General features: G+C 33.1%; 2 protein-coding genes across 3 annotated transcripts in view; one reads left to right on the top strand and one right to left on the bottom strand.

Annotated features, from left to right (window-relative positions):
* Positions 1–23474, top strand: part of LOC133332863 (uncharacterized) — a 48678-nt gene that overhangs the window by 4902 nt on the left and 20302 nt on the right. For both annotated transcript variants that reach the window (XM_061541233.1, XM_061541234.1), the window contains exon 2: positions 19936–20006. In XM_061541233.1, coding sequence (XP_061397217.1) covers positions 19936–20006 — 71 coding nt within the window. The remainder of the gene's footprint in view (positions 1–19935; positions 20007–23474) is intronic.
* On the bottom strand, positions 20123–21049 carry LOC133332858 (protein psiC-like). The gene is made up of 3 exons (XM_061541227.1): positions 20833–21049; positions 20593–20759; positions 20123–20530 (listed from the first exon to the last, which is right to left on the bottom strand). Exons 1-3 carry the CDS (start codon positions 21047–21049, stop codon positions 20123–20125), a joined length of 792 nt encoding a protein of 263 aa, XP_061397211.1.

Below are 23474 nucleotides of genomic sequence, written 5' to 3'. Positions count from 1 at the left end.
TCAGTACTTCCTGGGAAGCGCATGCGCATCAAATGATTTTGAGAATTCGCGATTTACACGCAATTTCAAATGTATATTTATTAATATTAATTTTTTTTAAGATTTATTCCTATTTATAGAATTCTAAGATTTATCGGAAGGGTCTTGATATAATCCCCAAGGCGTATACTTATACACAAAAAGTGATTATTATTATATATGTCAATTTCGGCGAAATTTGGGTAAAATAGCAGAATAACCCCAACATTTTTTTCTGAAATTTCTTGTATCAATTAAAAAAAATAAATATGATGACATTATTTTTTCGAACCAAAACAAATATTTTTCCTCAATATCTTGTTTTGTTGTCGCTTTGATTTAGAAACCGCTACACGGACTTGTGTGATTTTGATATCATTTGATTCACCATGGTGTTTAGATTATGTAGATATTTTTATATTAATTTTTAGGTGTATGTATGTCATTAATATAATGAAAATATTGATGTAATCTGCTATATTTTTTATTTTTCTCATATTTCGCGAATATGTGCAACTTTATCGTGATTAATATAATATATTCATATTCTTATTTTACGGAGGAAGATATATATCAACGTTTTTGGTCAATATAATAAACGGCGTAATTTGAAGATTTTTTTCTTATGCCCAAAATTAAAACCTCGATAATTTTTGCGCGCATCAACCAAAAATTTGATCGCGTACGGTTTCGGAGTCAGAACATTTTTCTCTATATGTGTACCAAAAATCATTGATGTGCCACAAAAACAAAAAAGCTGATTTTTTGAAAATGGAATATTAAAAAATTGGCAATATTGCCCATATATGGTTTAATTTTGGGCATAAGAAAAAAATCTTAAAATTACGCCGTTTATTATATTGACCAAAAACGTTGATATATATCTTCCTCCGTAAAATAAGAATATGAATATATTATAATAATCACGATAAAGTTGCACATATTCGCGAAATATGAGAAAAATAAAAAATATAGCAGATTACATCAATATTTTCATTATATTAATGACATACATACACCTAAAAATTAATATAAAAATATCTACATAATCTAAACACCATGGTGAATCAAATGATATCAAAATCACACAAGTCCGTGTAGCGGTTTCTAAATCAAAGCGTCAACAAAACAAGATATTGAGGAAAAATATTTGGTTTTGGTTCGAAAACATAATGTCATCATATTTATTTTTTTTAATTGATACAAGAAATTTCAGAAAAAAATGTTGGGGTTATTCTGCTATTTTACCCAAATTTCGCCGAAAATTGACATATATAATAATAATCACTTTTTGTGTATAAGTATACGCCTTGCGGATTATATCAAGACCCTTCCGATAAATCTTAGAATTCTATAAATAGGAATAAATCTTAAAAAAAATTAATATTAATAAATATACATTTGAAATTGCGTGTAAATCGCGTAATTCTCAAAATCATTTGATGCGCATGCGCTTCCCAGGAAGTACTGAAGTTTATCTTCCAATCCATATATATTTTGCGAAATTTCATTTGACGGCTAAGATGTGCCGCACGTTGCACTGAAGTACCCAACAACTCGTAAAACGCGAATAATTTCCGAAAAGTCCATATGCCATTAACGCGCATCCGATTTCGGTGTGCACCCTAAAAAAATACATCGATCTATACCGATTTCATGGACCATTAAGAACCATGGATGTGCCAGCTCGCACTATTTTTGAGATAAATTGGGTACATCTCTCTTTCGGCTGAAGTTTTTAAAGTTCTCTTTTCGAAAAAGATCAAAATCCGTATGAGGCCATTTATTGAAGAGGAAATGATCCACAGAAAACGCAAATAAATCCGCGATATTTTCAAAAACATTTTTTGCCAAATTTCGTGTTTTTGGAAGGCCAGTTCCCGCCGTTCTAGTAGATGGATTTTTACGAAGAAGATTTTATATCATCCGAAACGTAAAAAACCTTATAGATCGCGGGTACCCATATCATTCAGTTAACAGATCTAAAAATTTGGCCCGAAAAATAGGTTTTTTAGAAATTTGATCGCACAAAATTCGCACCTTCGGATGAGTATTACTCTGAAGCTGTGCATACTACATACACAAAATACATACCAAATTACGCATATTCGAGACTACAATAAGCTTATAATCGATTTTTAGAAATTCCTGTTTGCGTATTAAAGCTAGATGTAAAATTAAAAAAACACTCAAAATGTCAGCATCGTTTAAAGGTAAATGCAGTTAAAATTTTGAAAAATGATACATAAGGAGATTAGTCCCCATTTTGTTGGCTTCTAGTTTTACTTTGACACGAAGACCGTGAAATGAGTGGCATAATCACAAATCGATAAAGAACATAAAAAAACTGGTTCGCCTCAACCACTTGTGTTCATATACTTAAGTAATTCCCGAGTTATAAAGGGGTGAACCTCCGCTTCAGCTATGTTAAAAAATTGACAATATTGCCATATATATATATGGGAAATTACAAAAATCTTTCAAATTCCTTGAAGCTGAGGTTTGCAAGGTTATAACTCGCTAAATATGAACATATTGCATATAATTTAAATTCATTTCTATAAAATGAAATGTTCTTGTCAAAATCTTAAAATATTGGTAATAAATAATAAGTTTGGTGGAAGCTGTGATAGTGGTAATGTAAAAAAATGGGTGAAAATGTGTTGAAGCCAATGAGTTTGTTTGTGTTCATTCCTGATTTGTGGATAAAATACACAACGCACGCACATGTGATCAGTGACTAAATTGCAGAATACCCCATGGACAATATGGTTCTAATGTATGATTTTTCGATATAATCAATGGATCCACCCAAAATAGATGCTGACATTTTGAAGCCGGATTTTCGGTGTTTTTTGAATTTTTCTTATAATTAGGATGCGCATCCAGATAATGGACTTAACTGATCATAGGATAATATATTCATATTCTTATTTTACGGAGGAAGATATATATCAACGTTTTTGGTCAATATAATAAACGGCGTAATTTTAAAATTTTTTTCTTATGCCCAAAATTAAAACCTCGATAACTTTTGCGCGCATCAACCAAAAATTTGATCGCGTACGGTTTCGGAGTCAGAACATTTTTCTCTATATGTGTACCAAAAATCATTGATGTGCCACAAAAACAAAAAAACTGATTTTTGAACATAGCTGAAGCGGAGGTTCATCCCTTTATAACTCGGGAATTACTTAAGTATATGAACACAAGTGGTTGAGGCGAACCAGTTTTTTTATGTTCTCTATCGATTTGTGATTAAGCCACTCATTTCACGGTCTTCGTGTCAAAGTAAAACTAGAAGCCAACAAAATGGGGACTAATCCCCTTATGTATCACTTTTCAAAATTTTAACTGATTCTACCTTTAAATGATGCTGACATTTTGAGTGTTTTTTTAATTTTACATCTAGCTTTAATACGCAAACAGGAATTTCTAAAAATCGATTATAAGATTATTGTAGTCTCGAATATGCGTAATTTGATATGTATTTTGTGTATGCAGTATGCACAGCTTCAGAGTAATACTCATCCGAAAGTGGAAATTTTGTGCGATCAAATTTCTAAAAAACCTATTTTTCGGGCCAAATTTTTAGATCTGTCAACTGAATGATATGGGTACCCGCGATCAATAAAGTTTTTTACGTTTCGGATGATATAAAATCTTCTTCGTGAAAATCCATCTACTAGAACGGCGGGAACTGGCCTTCCAAAAACACGAAATTTGGCAAATGTTTTGAGAATGTTTTTGAGAATATCGCGGATTTATTTGCGTTTTCTGTGGGTCATTTCCGCTTCAATAAATGACCTCATACGGAGTTTGATCTTTTTCGAAAAGAGAACTTTAAAAACGTCAGCCGAAAGAGAGATGTATCCAATTTATCTCAAAAATATTGTGAGCTGGCACATCGATGGTTCTTAATGGACCACATTGAAATTGGTATAGATCGATGTATTTTTTTAGGGTGCACACCGAAATCGGATGCGCGTTAATAGCATATGGACTTTTCGGAAATTATTCGCGTTTTACGAGTTGTTGGGTACTTCAGTGCAACATGTAGTACATCTTAGCCGTCAAATGAAATTTCGCAAAATATATATGGATTGGAAGATAAACTTCAGTACTTCCTTGAAATCGCATGCACATCAAATGATTTTGAGAATTACGCGATTTAGACGCAATTTAAAACGTATATTTCATAATATTATTTTATTTTAAGATTTATTCCTATTTATAGAACTCCAAGATTTATCGGAAGGGCCTTGATATAACACGCAAGGCCTATACTTATGCACAAAAAGTGATTAATATTATATATGTCCATTTTTCGGCGAAATTCGGGTAAAATAGCAGAATAACCTCAACATGTTTTTCTGAAATTTCTTGTATAAAATTAGAAAATAAATATGATGACATTAAATTTTCGAACCAAAAACAAATATTTTTCCTTGTTTTGTTGTCGCTGTAATTTACAAACCGCTACACGGTCTTTTTCATATCATTTGATTCATCATGGTGTTTAGATTATGTAGATATTTTTAAATTAATTTTTAGGTGTGTATGTCATTAATATAATGAATATATTGATGTAATCTCCTATATTTTTTTATTTTTCTCATATTTCACGAAGATGTGCAAGTTTTTCGCGGTTATTATAATATCTGCATATTCATATTTTACGGAGGAAGATATATATCAACGGCGTAATTTTAAGATTTTTTTCTTGTGCCCAAAATTAAAACCTCGATAACTTTTGCGCGCATCAGCCAAAAATTTGATCGCGAACGGTTTCGGAGTCAGAACATGTTTCTCTATATGTGTACCAAAAATCATTGATGTGCCACAAAAACAAAAAAAAAACAGATTTTTTGAAAATGGAATATTAAGAAATTGGCCATATTGCCTATATATATTCGTCCGATTTCATGTAAAAGGTGTACAAGAGACACTATGTCTCTAGCTTGTAATCAGGTGAGATTTAGATATAGCTTCCTTATATAATTCTGTCCCATTTCATGTAAATGGTGCACGAAAAATACACCGTATATTCCAGCGACTATTTTAGTCTCAAGTCGGCAGTCCGTATATTGCAAGGTCAGCCGACTTTAGACTAAAATAGTGAGATCTCAGTTTTGTGTAAATCGGTCCCTCACACCGCAGACATGTATTCAAGAGAATAAATGTTAGCTGCCTTATGCCGTAGATTTTTACACCAGAAATTGTTATATAATCAATGTTCACTACATGTCATAATATATAGTCCAAATTTATTTCACATTTTTCTTTAAAACTCCAACTACTATTTATGCTATCAACACAAATAAAAGCGATAGACCTACAAAATGCATTGCAACTAAGAAAACTTTTCCTTTGCTTACTTTGTTTGGGGATTTCTGCATTTATGAAAAAATCGTGGGAAATTTAGCCGGTATCTCTTGTTGTTGCTTTTTTGTTTCTATGCGATCAGACCAAAAGTATAACTGTGTAACCCACAACCCGCAGCTAAGGTATACATTGAAACATTTAAATGTTCCCATAGACAACATTGCCTTGTTACAGTTAACAACAAAAGTTGAGTTAAAGCCAAATGACTCGTTCGTTGGTTGTTTGTGCAGTCTGCAGATACCGCCACAACAGCAACAACAAAAAACTGGGTCAGATGACCTTCAACTCATAAATGAAATTTCATAACAAAAAAATTGTAACCAATAAATTTGGTGGTATTGCATTTTAAATATACCGAAAAATACAACATTAAAATATTAAATTTCAATTACGTTATGGTTTCGATGTACCGGGAAGTGTTGTATATATTATTGATGATTATTTATTGAAGAAACTTAAGTTTCATTTCTTCATTTAATACCAAATGCATATATTAATTGACATTAATTCAAAATTGTGATATGTTGGCTATTTATGTGATGTCTTAGAATTTTATACAACCTAATATTTTAAATAACCACGACAATCTCATATACTGTATCTTTCAAAATTGGCACGAAAATGTACCGTTTCTTTGCTTTCTTAAATATTATGCATTTTGTCGTAAACGATGAAAGATATCCTCAGGCATCCATTCGTATCGATTGATTAAATTTCGATAAAAATTTACTAAATTGATGTAGCCGTGTCGTGTTGTTAATAAGCAAAAAAGTGTGTCAAACTTATGAAAAAAACTCTTGTTGTATTTTAAGCATATAATGATTCCATTTGCTTTCTTTTTTAAATGGATAATTCAATACATGAAATTTTCTGGATATAACTATCCTTAGGGAAGATGAAAATATTAAAAATAAAGATTTCCTGTAATTTATACTAACAAAGAAATCGAGAGAATACGATTAATTTTGAGGAGTTGAACTCTGAAATCGAATACTCTAATGCATTTAATTAACATTATGACTAGTAAAAGATTCTCCGGGTTCTGGAACAGGCAAATATGAGGTGAAAACAAGTGAAAATGCCGTTAAATTCGGCGGGCCCGAAATATATACTGCCGTTATTTCCATGTAATGAATAATGATCGCACCTATATCTATAATTTTTCCAAGCGTATTTTGTAACGCATAACGCGCAAGATTCGGCACTTTTTGTTTAGTGTTCTATATATCAGTAAATATTCAGCAGCTATGACAATTTTATGGCTGGTACCTTATTATAAAAACTAGTACCAAAAGAAAATGCGGCGTTGTAGTCGACGAATAGGTGGAATATGTCGATGTATTTTTCGTGGACCTTTCCAGGATTTGGCGCAGTGTGAAAATCTGGTCTATAGTGGATTTGCCAGGTCTGAAGCCGCACTGATACGATCCAATAATATCATTGGCTTCAGTTGTTCACACAACACGCTTGATATGACATTATATGTATATATATTTATATGCGATGGGAAAGAAACTAATTCCTCTATAATTGACACATATCATCTGAACGGCTGAATAGAATGGCTGGTAATTCATCGGCACCAACTGCTTTATTATTCTTCAGCCGATTTATTGCTATTCTGACCTGAACTTGGCTAGGTGGTATACAATCTATACCGTCATCTCTTATTGGTTCTGGTGTGTCTTCTTCACCTCTACTATTTTATACCAGAAGCTTTGCAAAATGCTCCTTCCAAATTCTCAACACGCTGTCTGTATCGGTCACCAGGCTTCCTTTTTCATCACTATACGATAATGTGCTTGCGTTAAGCCTTTGATTTAGTGTTAAATTTCCGAACTTCATTCTGACTTCTGTACATCTCTATTTGCTCACGCTCACGTTTATGTTGTTCTTTCTTTTGAAAATACGCTTTTCCTCTCTCCTTTTCTTCCGATAATTCTGTCTCGCATTGCGTGTTGCTACTGCTTGCGGGGTTACCCTGTACGCCGCGTTTTTCACCTTAGTAGCATTAACACACTCCTGATCGTACCTTGAGTTTCTTGATGATATCGGGACAAGGAGTGCTTTCGTCTAGCAAGTGGGTAAGGTGAGCGGAGTAGGCTTCTGCTACCTGTTGTGTTTGTAACTATTCGACGTCCAGTGCCCGTGTTACATTATATCGCATATTTGCTGCTACATTAAGACGAGTGCGATCCTTGGCTTCTACACGAGAATGGTGCGATATTCGTTCCTCGAATCGATCGAACGTCTAAAACACTGAATGAACGAATGCCTACCATCTATCACAACATGATCAATTTGATTTCTCGTTGCTTGATCGGGAGAAATCCAGGTAGCCTTGTGTATATCGAGACGCTTGAATCTGGCGCTGCTGTTTTGTTTCTTCATGGAGGATGAATTTTCCGACGGTAGGACCAAAAATATTTTCCCTTCCAATTTTTTGCTTAAAAATCTCCTAGGAGAATTTTAATGTCATGGCCAGGGCAGCGTTCATATGCTGTTCATCTTTTCTCCCGATGGAGCATGCACGCAAATAAGACTGATGTAGAAGAACTTCGCTTTTATAGGGATTATTGCAATTCTCTCATCTACTGAAGTGAATCTGGAGGCGAGGTCTTTTATTCTCCTTTTAACCATAAATCCGCATCCAAATTGGTGTCTCGTTTCATGGCAGCTATAGAACATTGCGTAATCATGTGATATATTTACGTCTGTCCCTTTTCATCGCATTTCTTGTAAGGCAATAATATCCACTTTGTACTTCTTGAGTACATTCGACAATGCGAAGACCTCGCCTGTTCTGTACAACGTGCGCACATTCCAAGTGCAGATTCATAGATCGTGGCGACTAAATTCTTCAACATTTCTTTTTGATATTGGTTCACAAGCAAGAGAAATTTTCTGGTATGTTTTTACATAAGAAAATTTTTTCACGTAATAACGAAGCACTTAAATTCCTTCCAAATTTTATTTACCAATAAAGCGAAAAAATATTTAACTTTCGCAAGATTTGTGTAGGCAGTGTTGTTGTTTTTTTATTAGGCAATAAACAAATTTTGCTATTACATCGCAAAAATGTTATAATTCCCTATTGTTGTCATAATTGATTATTATGAGTTTGATATCGACAACAAAAATCTAATAACACAACAACAACAAATTATTACATTTTCATTTAATCGCAACTCGTCAAAATTTTGGCTGAAATTACAATTGTTGTTGTTGTTGCTACTGTTATTATTACTATTACAAAGTGAAATTTGAAACTAAAATTTTGGTAAATTTTCTTAGTTTATTTGTTAATTATTTTAACACACGAAAAACAGCCAACACTCAGAGTGTTGGGGTATGTCCATCGCTGATTTGTAAATTACGGGATTTGTCTATTACAAGGCACAATTTTGGTCAGCTGCGATGTGTAAGAAGTAAATCGCAATACTGGTTAAACAACTTCTGGCATTCAGTTCACTCCACACAATTATGAAGGCTCAGCAGATATTGTACAATTTGTTGTTGTTTTTACTTTTTTTTGGAATTTACATTTGACTTAGTCAAACTTGAATTATGGCACGCCACAATAAGCGAACAGCAAACAAATATCTAAATAAACAACAACAACAAAAATGTTGAGCAACAGACAACATTAATTGAAAAAATAAAACATAGCATTAATGCGCCGAAATATGACACCTGCCAGATATCGGTCGCTATGTGTGTGTGTGTGCGTCTGTTTAGTTTAGTGCATTAGATGTATGTTCGAAATCATATTCGAATAACTGTATAAATTCATACATATGTACGTGTGTGTTTGTTTGTTTATAACGGCTTCAGTGTCAACATAATTTGTACAAACACACGACTCAAATGGCGCTAAAATTTGGCACGTTTCAACAAGACTGTTTATGTAAATAGTTTCGTGCAAACATTTGTTTTGTGGCTTTAATTTGGAGTTTATTTATTTATGTAATTTGAAGCAATCCAATGACAATGAACAGACCGCATATTTGTGTCAATCGGTCAACTGTCGTAATATACATTTTTTCGGCAAAAATACTTTGTCTTAATGGGATCCCCCATTCTCGATTGATGAAAAATGTTTCGAAATAGCTCAAAATTAATAGTTTAATCCATTCCAAATTTTAACACGTTATTCTATACGTATGAACTTGGATAAATGTAATCGGTCAAGATCTTCCTTATTTTTTAACTTGGTTTGTGGCCAAAAATAGAAAAATTTCCAAAAATATGAAATAGGTCCGCCGTCGAATGCCGTTGGAATTTTTGGATTCGAACAATCCAGTTGTCCGAAATCATGCCCGCCATTCTACAAAGTTACAAGCCTTCAATATAGTGCACCTTAATTTGCTAGCTAATGGGGGTGGGGGTTTTCCATACAACCAAATATTTCCTAAAGGATCCGAATAGAATGAGACTTGGCCTTTGATATATGTGGTCAGATATCGCATTTATAATAAACGATTCCCCTCCACCATCGTAGGGTATAAGAAAAACGTGTTCTACTTTATCATTTTCTCGATATCTAAAATCATCTTGAAATTTGTAATTTTGCATTTTTGTTTTGTTACGGTTAAGTAATTAAAACCTGAATATCTTCCTAGTTCCGAGTGGCTCTTTGATATTCGCATGCATCAATACGTGACAGACGCAGAGTACCTACCCTGTTTGATCAACAGCAACAATAACAACAGCAACTACAAGTGAACGACGACTTTAATTTCAACTTTAAGCAATGCACTCGAGTTTGTCCATTTAACCCACTTCTCCATAGGTGAGCGAGCAATGCAGTCAGCCGTAATAACAACAAAATAAACTGAAAAATAATTATTTTACCAAACTGGGGTATTTTATTTTGTGTTTATTTTATTTTTATTATACATTAGTTCCTCAATCGACTCAATAGGGATGTCAATTTGTGTTACGAGAAAAAAAACACAAGAGTGGTAATTAACGGAAGTCCCCCAATACCCAATATAGTTAGTGAACTTCTTCATCTTCTCCTTGTTGTACAGGTTATACTGCATAAATATTTTTTCATTTGTGAAAAAAAATAAACTATCTCGACCGGACAACTCTATTATGACTATATTGCAGATACATCATATTTATTATAACACTTGGTATTTGATATTGGCATGCACAACGGCTGCCGCGGACGGTACTTGCCGAACGACGTCAACCTGAAGGCGTGTCATAGCCATAAATATCTAGACGTTGCACGACATCTTGTTGTTGCAAAACATACTCCCAATCGTAATGGCGAGTTATGTGGTCAAACCACATTGCCTAGCTGCAACATGGATGGAGCACGGAATCGAACGTGTGCGCAACATGTTGCAGTTTTGTGAAATTTCATTTTACAAGGCAATGTGCCATGTTTTGAGTTTGTTTTTTTATTTGCTTTGTTGGTGCGTTGACGAACGATGATGACCGCTGTTAGGTAAAACACAGTGGTTCCAAAACACCCAATTCTGGGGGTGATATAGATAAAATTTGTTATAGGGAAATTGTGCTGTGTGAAAATTTCCTAATCTTTATAAACATATCATTATTTAGAATTGCGTTATGTAGAAATTCAATTTTATTTTATTTTTAAATTGCCCTCCTTTGTAAACACTGTATGTGGCAACACCAAAAAGAGGATACTTTTTTTCTTGTTTAGATTTCAATAAAGCTGCGCCGATGACGACGATACCGTATAACAAGTGAAAACTTTCACTTGTGCCCATACCTCATGCCTATGGCGGGGCATAACCACCTAATGAGAAAACTTGTCGGCAATGTTACAGCATCCCATGCCGTTGAGTTGTCGCTTCGCACAAAATGATAAATATCCTGTCTTCTTGCCTACACGATTCCATCCATAACTGTTGTTGTAAAGAAAAAACTACGACAACTGTTGTCGGTGGTCATAAAAAGTGTGAATTTTATGTAATCGACTTTTAAAGTATTACACTTGTTTGTTGCCGTGTTATTATTTTAGGACAGTGCAACGACGATTCTTCCGCGATGTGTCTTTCTTTGGAATTATGTTTACGAGAAAAGATATTCCGCTTTACAACAATTGAAGGTGTAACTACCGCAACAACTGTATTACGTACAAATTCAATATAATATTCTTGAATAGGGGAAAAAATTGAAATTTTCCACAGTAATTGACCATTACTCATATGATTGTTTTTTTATTGAAAACAACTAAAAACGTATTTTTTATACCTTGGTTGGAAAGTTCAAATAGTGACTATGTTATTGTAAATATTAAATTACACTCAGGTTGGAAAACTTAAGCAGGGCCTTTGTTTGCGATATAAAAAGCTTAATCCCATATTGAAAATGTTCAGAATATTTTTTTCACCAGTAATACACTTAAAATTTAAATTGTATCAAATGCCAAGTACGAATTTTGATAACTACAACTCTACGCTCCAAAAGTTATCTTAATTTGAAATTTTCACTATTCCAGCTCTAAATCCAAATTGTGTCGAATTTAGTACCATTTAGTAGCCATAAGTACAATTTTCCAAAACTACATACCCCCAATTCCACACTCCAACAATAATCTTATTTCCTAATTTCTGGGTTCCAGCTCTACCGGTCCAAATGGTACCAAATTTAGTACACATTAGTAGAAATTTCCAAAACTTCCTACGTACACCAATTCTTAACACCAAATTTCAGGCTTCCAGCTCTATTGGTTCATCCAAAATTCAAATTGTATCCAATTTAGTACCGTTTAGTACTTTTCGTATACATGACTACACACTGCCAAAACCACCTTCTAATATCGGCCCTACTTCGCAACCTTGATTTGCAAATTTCAAGTTTTTAGCACTACCCATTTACCTGCTACGAAATTGTAATAAATTTAGTACATGTTAGTACTTTTCGGATACTTATAGTTCGAATCCCAAAAAACCCTTTGATACATCAATGACCATAAATCCAAATTTCAGAGTTCTTCCTCCACCGGTTCGCCAAACACAAATGTTATGATAACATTTGTATTTAGTACTTTTTAGTAATTTTCTCGCCGTTTTAGTACGATTTTTCAAAAACCCTGCCTTATCTGACATATATGTCATATTTTTCATTAATTAAAGATTCCGTGTTTACAAGATAGTCAGGATGAATGTCAGTTTGTTGTTTTTATAAAAACAACTATTTATTAGTGGGGAGAAATGGCATTGTCCACCAAGGAGTAAATATTTTTAATATAGACCAAATTTTTAACATTGGTCCACATCCCTGGCAGCATATAATATTTTCATTGGAAAATTTGAATTTTTTTATCATAATAGTACTTCGTGCGTACTACCATGTGTTGTGTTATTTACAGTGATAACAATTTGCGAAAATAATCAATCAATCCACAAACATGGATTTGTGAAATTGCACGTTTCGGTTCGGGTGGATGTCACAAAAATCCATATTTCAGTAAATACAGTAATCTTTTATTTATGAAATTTCACTGCAAAATACCTACAATAACGAAGCATTGAATGGCCATTTTAACTATAAAAACATTCAATTATATTTATATGTGCATAAGTACACACATACACACACTCGAGTACTGCATAAAATCACAATTATGACAACTTAACATTTATTAGCAATTTCACCGTGGTTAAACTCTCACTCCCTATTTATCCAAGGGAAGACGTTTCGACCACCTGTAGATTGGAAGTTCCAAAACCACTAAGTCAGGTTGAAACATAAGAAACCAAACTCAAGAAAAAATCAAAAACCTGTGAAGATTCACCGACATAAGAATAAACCTGATAACCGCCTGTGTTTGATGGCAATCGATTAAACTGCTGATGGTGGTTAGAGTTGGTGGTGCTGGTAGTGGTATTGTTTGGAAGACTGCAAGCCCGCTTGTGGTCTGTGGCATCAACCGAAGACGTTACAGAAAGCGAAAGGAGTGTCACTTTCCATTTACTTGAGTACTTTTTAAATTCACACACACACACACACACACACACTCAGTCACATAAACACTAAAATAGTCAATCGTACGATATATCGGCCGTCTGTCTGAACACTGAAGAGAAACAAAAAAAAAACATAAAATTTTGAACATTAAAAGAAGAAGAAGATGGAGAAAAAAGTCGCCGAGAGACAACAGGTCGTAATATATAATTTACCTGTTGCATCAATACCGCGAACGACATCATTATTACTTGGTCATGAGGTTATCTGGTGGAAAAATCTGCAGCAAACTAACCCAAAGTGAAAAATCACCAGCGTCGGCGAATGCAGCCAAGTAATAAAAAATGCTACACAACAACATTCCATTGTTGCACACAATTGCAGCGACATACTTACATAAATACTCTGTTGATGGTGGGTTGTGGCTGCATTTTTGGCAGTTTTCGAAGCCTTGCAGTATGTTAAGGAAATCTTGAAAAACAAATGCTAATTTGGATTTGAAGGATTTGTTAAAGATTTTTAATATATCCACGCTGTCGGTTCAATTAAATTTCGATTTCCGAAATATATTGATTTGTTTAAATCAGAATAATTTTTGACCGATATATGGATCTTTTTTGACATTTGTTTAAAAAGACTAGATGGACCCATGCAAGTTGTCATTACCCTTTATTGCCATTAGTTTACAATTTATCTGTTTTAATTGAGGTCGAGGTTAATAACAAATTGAACAAACTGTTGTAAGCAATAACTGCAACAATGTAACTGGAAAGTGTTCAAGACAGGTTTCCATTGACCTTGTCACTTGCAAAATCACAATTAGCAAATGATCCATGGCATTAGAAAAAATCGCAGAATATTCAATCTTGTTTGCCACTTAAATTATGGATACATATTTTGTTGACTAGGTATCGTATGTGGGTGCAAATGTTTGACGGGTTAAGGCTAATGGATATATAGCTTATAAATACGTTAGTGTATATATACGGGTTATGACTTTTTGATTTTTTCTCTCAAAGACGATATAAAATAAAAGGAATGGATAAATATGACTAAACAAATGTATATTCGATTTAATTATTTAAAGAGGTCAAGCCAAAATACACTTTGGGATTATGTTTTTGTGAAATACTTTTTTGTATTTTTTAAATAAATTAAATAAAATAAAACTGCCACATAAGTTATGTGCAAATTGAGACATTGCACTATAGACTCAATTACCTTTTGTGAAGTCATATATTTGAAAGTGATTTTCCAAGCGTAGAATTATAAAAATAATTTTTTTGACAACTGTTCATGGCACCTTTATCACTAAAACCGGCACAGAAATTAATTATGTTAAAAAAAAAAACAAGAACTGGAAGTAGGCAAAGATGTACGTAAATATACCTTCAATTTGAAGTGCTAATTTTAAACATCCGCAATTCGATTCGATTCGACAAAAAATGCGTTGTTAAGCTTGATTCTATATATAGATGTGTTTCCGAAAGTGATAAACAGTATCCACCATATCAAAATTTTAAACGATCTGATACAAAATGTGTCCTTTGTGCGGCTTCAGTATAAAATGGGATGAAATATTAATACGAAAGAAATATCTATATCTGAACCGATTCATCAAAAATTTTGCAGATTTGCTTTTATGCGTGTTATAAAAACTTCATAGTGGAAATCGATGAACACTTGACGATTTTATTTACAATTCTGTGTAGGTATCTTCTTTGAAATTTATATGTTTGTGAGCAGGAATATTATACTTTGATATGAGTTGGCAAAAAACCATAACCCTAGTATACATCATATATACACTTTGATGCCGCCAAAAATGACGTCTCATTTATTTTAAGAAACTAACTTTGAAATATATTTTTCATGACATATAATCATCATATACTTAATATAAGAGGGGATTTCACCTTGTTAGATGTCAAACATTGTGAATATATCCATAAAAGTACTTAAAGATCTAAGAAAAACATTTTTTTTGGACTACAATAAAACTCGAAATTATATTGAAAATTTTCAACTATGAAAAGACTGAGAACCCCTAATTCGAAATTAAAGTTTTCAAAATACGGTACAGCTATAACCGACATGTATTAAAATATGCGCTCATATTCAACATTTCCGGTACTTTAATATGCATGTTTTCATTCAGGATATATTTTCTCCCCTGAGAACAAATTTGAACCTGAATTTGAAATTAATACTCCGTAGTGTCTTAATATAACCCATCATCTTTAAAATCCTTAACCGCCAGGCCACCGATATAGCCGGTATACCTTTTGCACTGTATCTCATGTTTTGCGAAGTATTGCACGATCAAAATAGAACAAATTAGATATAATACTTAAAATTTAGTGTTAATATATTCATGAATCCTCCTATACCCCATCCCCCTAATTTTAAAATACCAATAATGAGTGGCCATTATTATTGAATTCATTAGCATGAAGTGTTTAACGATGCGTTAAAAATCAGCTGATTCAATAGATCAGGAAATTAACCAAATACCATTACAACATATCGCAATTTCTTTTGTTAACATCTTCTTTAGATACTTAACCTTGCTTATACTTTTACTTGCAGTTATTTTTCTTATTCTTCCATATTCGAAATGGTTGCTATATCTACAAGCCAACTATATAACTTATCCGATTAATAACGTATAAATACAAATACATACAAATTTACGCCAACATGTGTGCATCAATTTGTATTTTTTTTTTTTTTTTGCAACTTCAAATTATATACTATGTCAAACTTGCTCTAGAATTTGTTCTACTTTGGTAAAATTAAAGAAAATTGTAAGAAACAATTTCAATGATCAAACATACACTGTGAAAAATCGTCATACAATTTTATATAGACTGTAATTATAAAATATAAACTAATTTGTTGAAATGTCAAAATTTATATTATGTTCTTTAAAATGGACATTAAAACCAAAATTTTAATTTAATTTATAATACAACTTCCCTCTTCTTTAGAAAAATTTGTGAGTTTTGTAATCAACATATATTTTCCGATGTGTATCTTTGATTGTCTTATAGTTTGCATGTAAACACTTCACTTTGGGTATTTAGATCACAGGTGCAACCAAATAAAAAAAATATTATCTCAATACAATAAATAAAACAACACATGAACATTTCTGTATCGCATACAAACATGTATGTGGCACTCATAGTTGGAAGGGGTCGGTTTACAAGTTTGATATAGAGAACATTTAGAAATTGAAAAACTAATAAAATTAAAAATGGAAATGAAATCCAAAAATACAGTCTAATGAATCCTATACCATAGATTTAAATCAATTCCATCGGCCAGTGGTTTGTTTCCAAAGGAAAATCGAACATTTTTGAAACTAATGTTTTGCAAATAATTTGAGTAATAATGTACTTTCTAATACTTGCCCTATTCAAATTTTTAAATTTATTTTTTTTTTAATTTTAATGTCTCTTTAAAATTTCAAGAGAAATTTCAAAAACTCTTGAAGATATAATCGAGAGCGTTTCTCAATACTTTATTGTGTTTTTCTCGATACAGGGTTTTTACGATTGACGGGCACTATTACCTACCTATACGTGGACCTATTACGATAGCTATGTATGAACTACGATAAATACAATTGGTGAAGATCTTCCCCATTTGTCCAGTTTGGTTTTTGGCGAAGGGAATAATCATAGTCAGCGTGACCGTTGTGCCACTAAAGTAGCAAATTTGATACTTTTCTTCGGCCTTGCCACTCTTGTGCCACTTATTTATTTTGATACTAAATGTGCCACTTTTTGAAATTTTGTGCAACTTCTTCCTATATTTGGCCACTTTGTTTTAAAATGCTCGTACACGAAGATATTTACTAAGGAAATATTGATGTGGACCATTTTTCAATTGGTTTTATTGAAATTCTCTATTAGAATTTTTACATCCTGTGGCACAGGGAATTGTTATTGTGCATTTGATGACATACGGAAAGTATTTTTGTAACCCAAATGAAGGTAACATTAATTATTCGAATCGGATGCAATTTAGTACGTCTCATTTGTTTAGCCTATCCAAATTGTTGAGAATCGGTTGAGATATAGGTATAGCTCCCGTATACAAGATGGTACGCCTAAGACTCGACTTTTTCCCAATTGAGGCGAAATTTTGCATTGGGTATCGAATAGAGTCTACAATGACTTTTCATGGGATACAGGCTTGGGATGAGAATAATGTAGATTTTGTTAAAATCATCTCAAATATTAGAATATATGAACAAAAGACTTGGCTTTTATCCGATTTCAAAATTTGTAACTAGCGTCCATATATAATTTCGTCAGATTCCATGTTAATATGTAGCAGAATAGAGTGCCAGTTTTTGTGCCACCTTTTCAAAAAATTTGTTTTCAAAAATGATACTTTCTTTGATACTTTTCGAAAAATGTAAGCAGTCACGCTGATCACAGTTCATACCAGTGCCGGATATGTTTCTAATTGCGTTGGAATTTTGAGTTGCGGATGTTACCGTGATAGGCAATCAGGCCCACCGTCAAAAAGAAGGACTTTCAATTAATTACAAAAACAACAACAACATTTTGTAATTTAAGTCTTTAAATACGTGTATGCCAGCCGATTGAAAATCGTCGAAATTTCAAATCGAGATTGGCGGTGGGTTTTGTTTTGTTTTACCGAGGTGAATATTTACGCCATAAAATTTAAATTTGGTAATTTAGGTTTTGGTTGATTTGATCCTCGGAAAGAGCCATTATAAGTAATTGGTAGACCCCCTTCACCGTGTAAAATATATGACGTTCTGTATATAATAATGGCTTCTAGAGCGACTAAAATAATTCGACAATAATAACGTTTTCGGTTTATTGCACCCCCTAAATATCATTTCAACATCACCGAAAATTATAGGCGTCGTCCTTGACCATAACTGGATCTTCGTGTAAAATTTCTAGTGGGGTAATAGTAATACAAAACAATATTACAATACACATACACCTTTAAATATTTTCGTATAACTGCCACATCCGAGTATCAATGCAAAGGTCAACAACTCCTCTTGGATGTACTATCAACATCTCGATTTATGTATTCAGGAGTAAATATATACGCCTCAGAATATAAATTTTGTCATTTTTCACCCGCTAAAATTTGATCGATCTTCATGAATACAGTCATGCTTATTCTATGGCCAAATTTCCTTCCTGTAGGTCGATACAGTAACTTATAACGATCCGACAATCGACAATTCTGTCTACACAAAAAATCTTTTGCAGTAACGAACATGTTATTCTGCAAAAAAGGTAGACAAATTGCCGATAAACTTTCAAAAAGCTTTTAATTTGGAACATTTTGAAAACAACATACATAAAAATTTCGAACAAAACAAGGCATGTTCAATATTGAAGAATATTTGTCGATAAGTTAACATCGATTTGTTTGGTGTTGTTTATGAACAACAATTTTAACAATTGTTGTTAAAAACTGTTATAGCATTGAAATATTGTTTATTTTGTCGTTATAATATTTTATCGATTTGAGAATTGTTTAATTTTGATAGTGAATCGACCACTGGTGTACAATTTCGTGGCGTTCGGGTCATAATTGTGGCCTCTAGAGTGACCAGAAAACAGACAAAAATAAAATTTTTCGTCCATTTAAGCGGTCATTACCAAAAACAATAGGGGTCTTATTTTGCCGGAACCTATCCTACATGGAAAATTTCGTGACGGTTGGTCCATAACTATGGCCTGAATCGTGTTTACGGACGGCCGGACGAACACGCATGTCTAGATCAACTCAGCTAGTCGAAATATGACGATCGGTACACGTAAATGTGGATCTATGACCAATATTTCGCGGCGTTACAAACTCTTGGGGCTGCACAAAGCTATTCATTATTAAAATTTTTTAAAAACTTATTTGAAATAGGAATATTGTAATAAAATTGAATAATGTATTATAATGTATATAATAGGATTATTATAATAAAATTGAATATTGTGTATATTATTTTTCAAAATTTAAAAATTGACCCTCGTTCATAAATAGTTTGTTAGCATCCACATCCAACTCACTGGTAGATGGGAAATATAATAAGATTACAATTTAATATTCTTTTTTTGATTATTCCCGTTGATAGATTTTCATTTTTCACTCATGCACACAAACACTTGCGCACACACACTCATGTGTTGGGAAAATTCGAACAGGTTGCCTGAACAAATCATACTCAACTAGTTGACTATGAGTGTTTTTTGTTTTAACAATGCTAAGCTTGATTAGAGAGTAAATCATGAAACTGATATTCACGCTGATCTTCTTGTTTTCTATGGGATTTCGGTTAATGAACACACTTGAGAACTTTCCAAATGAAATGATTTTCTTTAATTCTGAAAAAAGACTATTTTTCGTGGAGAAGTAAAAAGAAAATCGAAAGAGGAGTAGGTTACTAAATAGCTGACGTTTTAGTTGGATAATAGTCTCTGAATTGTGAAGAGGACATAGGAGAATATTAAGAAATTATCTGCTATAAACAAATACCACTTTTAATAAATATTTAACAATTTATTTTCTTACTTTCAGGTTCCATAAGAACGTCACTCTTGGCTGGCACCAAATTTAATGTAACATGGCATTTGGCATATCCCCACAGGGTAAGTTAATTTAATTGACTCGTTGTATATATAAAATATATATAAACTGATTTATATATTTGCATTTATGGTAATTTATTATAATTTTATTGCAAAAAAAATTAAAATTTTCACAATTACAACCACTTACAGAGATAGGCAACAAAAAGTATCCAGCAATTAGTTATACTAAATTCAATTACCGACCCGGCACTCGGTTCAGGTTTCTGTGTAGGTGGTCTTGCGGTCGGAGTAGGCTTAGAAGTGGGATTAGGATTTGAAGTGGGATTCGGATTCGAAGTGGGATTGGGATTAGGATTATTACCACCTTCCGCTTTAACGCTGTTGCAAGAATCCAATTGACTTGGATTGCACATTTCACATTTGTCCGATTCCAAACACGATTTCTGTTCCTTTAATGATGACGTACAGCCACGAACAACGCGATTGCCATCCTTAGCTGCATAACAATACATATTCGCTGTACGGCTTATGGGACAGGGTGTTGGTAGCAAGTCATCGGAATTATTGGCGCATTTAGGGTCCTGGACAAATCAACTCAATGATTATCGCAAATAATTTGTTTTGAATTTAAATTTCTACTCACCGTGTTCGAATCACATTGAACACACTCAAATCCACTGGGCGCCCATTTGTTACACAGATTTTCATTACATTTGTGGCACTCCTGGAGGCTGTCAACATTGTCCGATTTACATTTGTTGCGTAAATGTTCAGCAAGATTTTGCAAACAACCTTGTGCCTGAATAGTTGCTGCAATGACAAAAGTCAGTTAAGGATTACAGTGTGGATATTTCCTTCATATTCCTTTCCTCTCCATACTTACATCCATCGTAGACTGTGACACAAATGTCCACACCATTGGAACAAGTTTCCACAAGCTCATATGAGGAGCGCAGGCAATTGATACCCTCACATTTGTAACAGGAACGTTGTGCGGCACTGGGTTGAGTGTGTGCTAGTATTCCTAACAGGAACACAGCGAGGAGTTTGTGTCCCGCACATAAACGGCCAGTTGTCTGATGACCCCAAGCTGACTGCATTTTATGACTTCTGGCAATACATTGAATGCAATATTCGCCACAGTATTGAAAATATAACCTACCGTCACATTCATTAGATCCATTTGATTTTCAATACTCGTTTTCAAGTACCCCTTTTTGAGAGCTCTTACAATTCGCAATCTATCGATGTTTACATTAACCATATTGTCTCAGGCATTTATCATCAAAACCAAAATCAACTATGATGATAACAACAGTTCGAGAGGCAATTCTAACAAATCGTCATTCTGTATTAGGAAAACATTCGTAATTACGGCGAAAAAAGAAAAAACTTTCCATTCAATCTATAATATTGACATTAATTAATAACGTCAAAATGGTTATGGTGGAAAGAGGGTGGTGAGAATATCAATACACCTTCAAGTGAACATATACATATAATAGGCTAAGTAAAATGGCTTCGACTAATTGACTAAGGTTAGGGTGAAGAGTTATTTTTTAAACAATCTTAAAACAGACGTATTTGATTCTATCTTAAAATATGCCCTAGCACAATTCGATATACTGATAGGGTCTATAAAGTAACTGGTCAATATCAGCATAAATATCACATTTTTTTTAATATTTCTGTGTTCAAGATGTCCCTATACGATTATTTTAATATCTTATGGGGATTATATGGCCTATGATTTGACGTACATCGATATTTATAAATATGAATACATCTAAAATATCAATTTATGGAAATTTCGGTTGCATCGGCAGGTTAATTGTGGGTCAATAGTTACGATATTTGTTTTTTTTTTAATACTACCAATTCAACTTCCCTACATACCGAATACCCATTAATGATACCATCCGACTCGTTTGGAATATTGTTATAAAATTCCCAAAATACCATATATAAGTAAACATGTATCGATATGGCTAATCTTGAAATGATGTCCCTCTTGAAGGTTAGATTGAGTACAATAAATAAAATTTAAATGGCGCCATATTCAAAAGGAATTCTCGTCTGTTTATCCTTATACGTTGCCACATGTCTTAGCGTCAAGTACCAAGTTCCTTATCCAGCGCAACTGCTTTCCTATAGCTTTAGTATTTATTGCGTTTTTTACACCCTCAGTCTTATGGCTAATGATGGTATATAAACTTTGATACGGTGTGTCTCATCGAAATATTGGTTTTATACCCCATGTTTCTTTGGACCAAATCCGTTTCAGAAAATTTGGAGTCGATTGGCCGGCTGGTGCGCAATTCTATTATCTTTACAAAGCCTAGATCAAGTCCTCCCCAAGAAAAGGTCAGTATTTATAAACTTGTAAAATTTATTAAATTGAAGCAAATTGAATAACCGATAAATATAAAAAGATATCTTATATAAAGCGAATAATAAAACATGTGTGTAATTTCGGAAACCATCGTAAATCATAGGCTGAGGGTATATAGCTGTCGGCAACACCGCCTGACACTTTTTTACTTGTTTTTTTAAGATGTTCACAGATGGTTCTGCATATTCGAAATGTTTTTTTGAGATGTGGGATTCTTAGATTATTCTTCTTGATATCGATGTAAGAGGTCCTGAGGATTGCATTACTCAGAATGCAGGTCTAAGGACTGTAACTAAGAAGGTGTTTCTTTGAGGCTTATTTTAATTTTGGTCTCCTGAAATCGAACTAAATGGCTGGCTATCTTAGAATCGGATCTACAGAAGAATATGAAGACATTTGGATAAATGCCCTACATTTAAGTGACCGCAATCAACCCTTATGTTGGAATAAGCGGTGTCGCTGTTTCTTGAAATCACAATAGATTCCAAAATTTTGAACTGATTTTTTAGTTTTTCTTTCGTATAAAGGTCCGCCTCATTTTTGGATTTTTCGAACGAATAGGATATAGTTTGGTATTTTGGTATTTTGGTTACTCAGAGGATACAATACCTACCCACAGAAAATTTTCTGCATAGGTTTCCCATATAATGAACAGTTGCAATATCAACGGTTTTTTTCCTTTTTTGGTTTCCCATAGCCCGACCGACCTTAATGCTATAACATTTTTATAATTGTTATATATTATTTGCTTATTCGTAATTTATCAACCATTATGGGGATTAGTATTTGTAACTAATGTGTAATTGTTTTGACCAACAATTGCATCTTCAAAACCACTGACTTTTGAAAGTACATTTACAATTTACAATTTTATTTTTATTATTTGTTTTATTCTTAAGTTTAATAATTAAAGCTGATGACGCCTATTGTTGTGTACACTATAATTGAACACGTTTTGAAATTGCTTATTTATTGCATATTTAAAAAAGATAGCAAAAATATATTTGCAACATTTTTGAAACAGAACAAAAATTCTCTATAGACTCAATATTCCCCAAAAAGATGTCAGTGCATCCAAAGATACTTAAACATTTTCGACAATTTGTTACTGAATACCATAAAGAAATACTCCA

The sequence above is a fragment of the Musca vetustissima genome, unplaced genomic scaffold (assembly GCF_032173495.1).
Source record: "Musca vetustissima isolate MV318-11 ecotype Yass unplaced genomic scaffold, APGP_CSIRO_Mvet_v1 utg11625, whole genome shotgun sequence".
Taxonomy (NCBI): domain Eukaryota; kingdom Metazoa; phylum Arthropoda; class Insecta; order Diptera; family Muscidae; genus Musca; species Musca vetustissima.
Note: the sequence above shows the minus strand (reverse complement) of the source record. Positions and strands in the feature narration are given on the sequence as shown.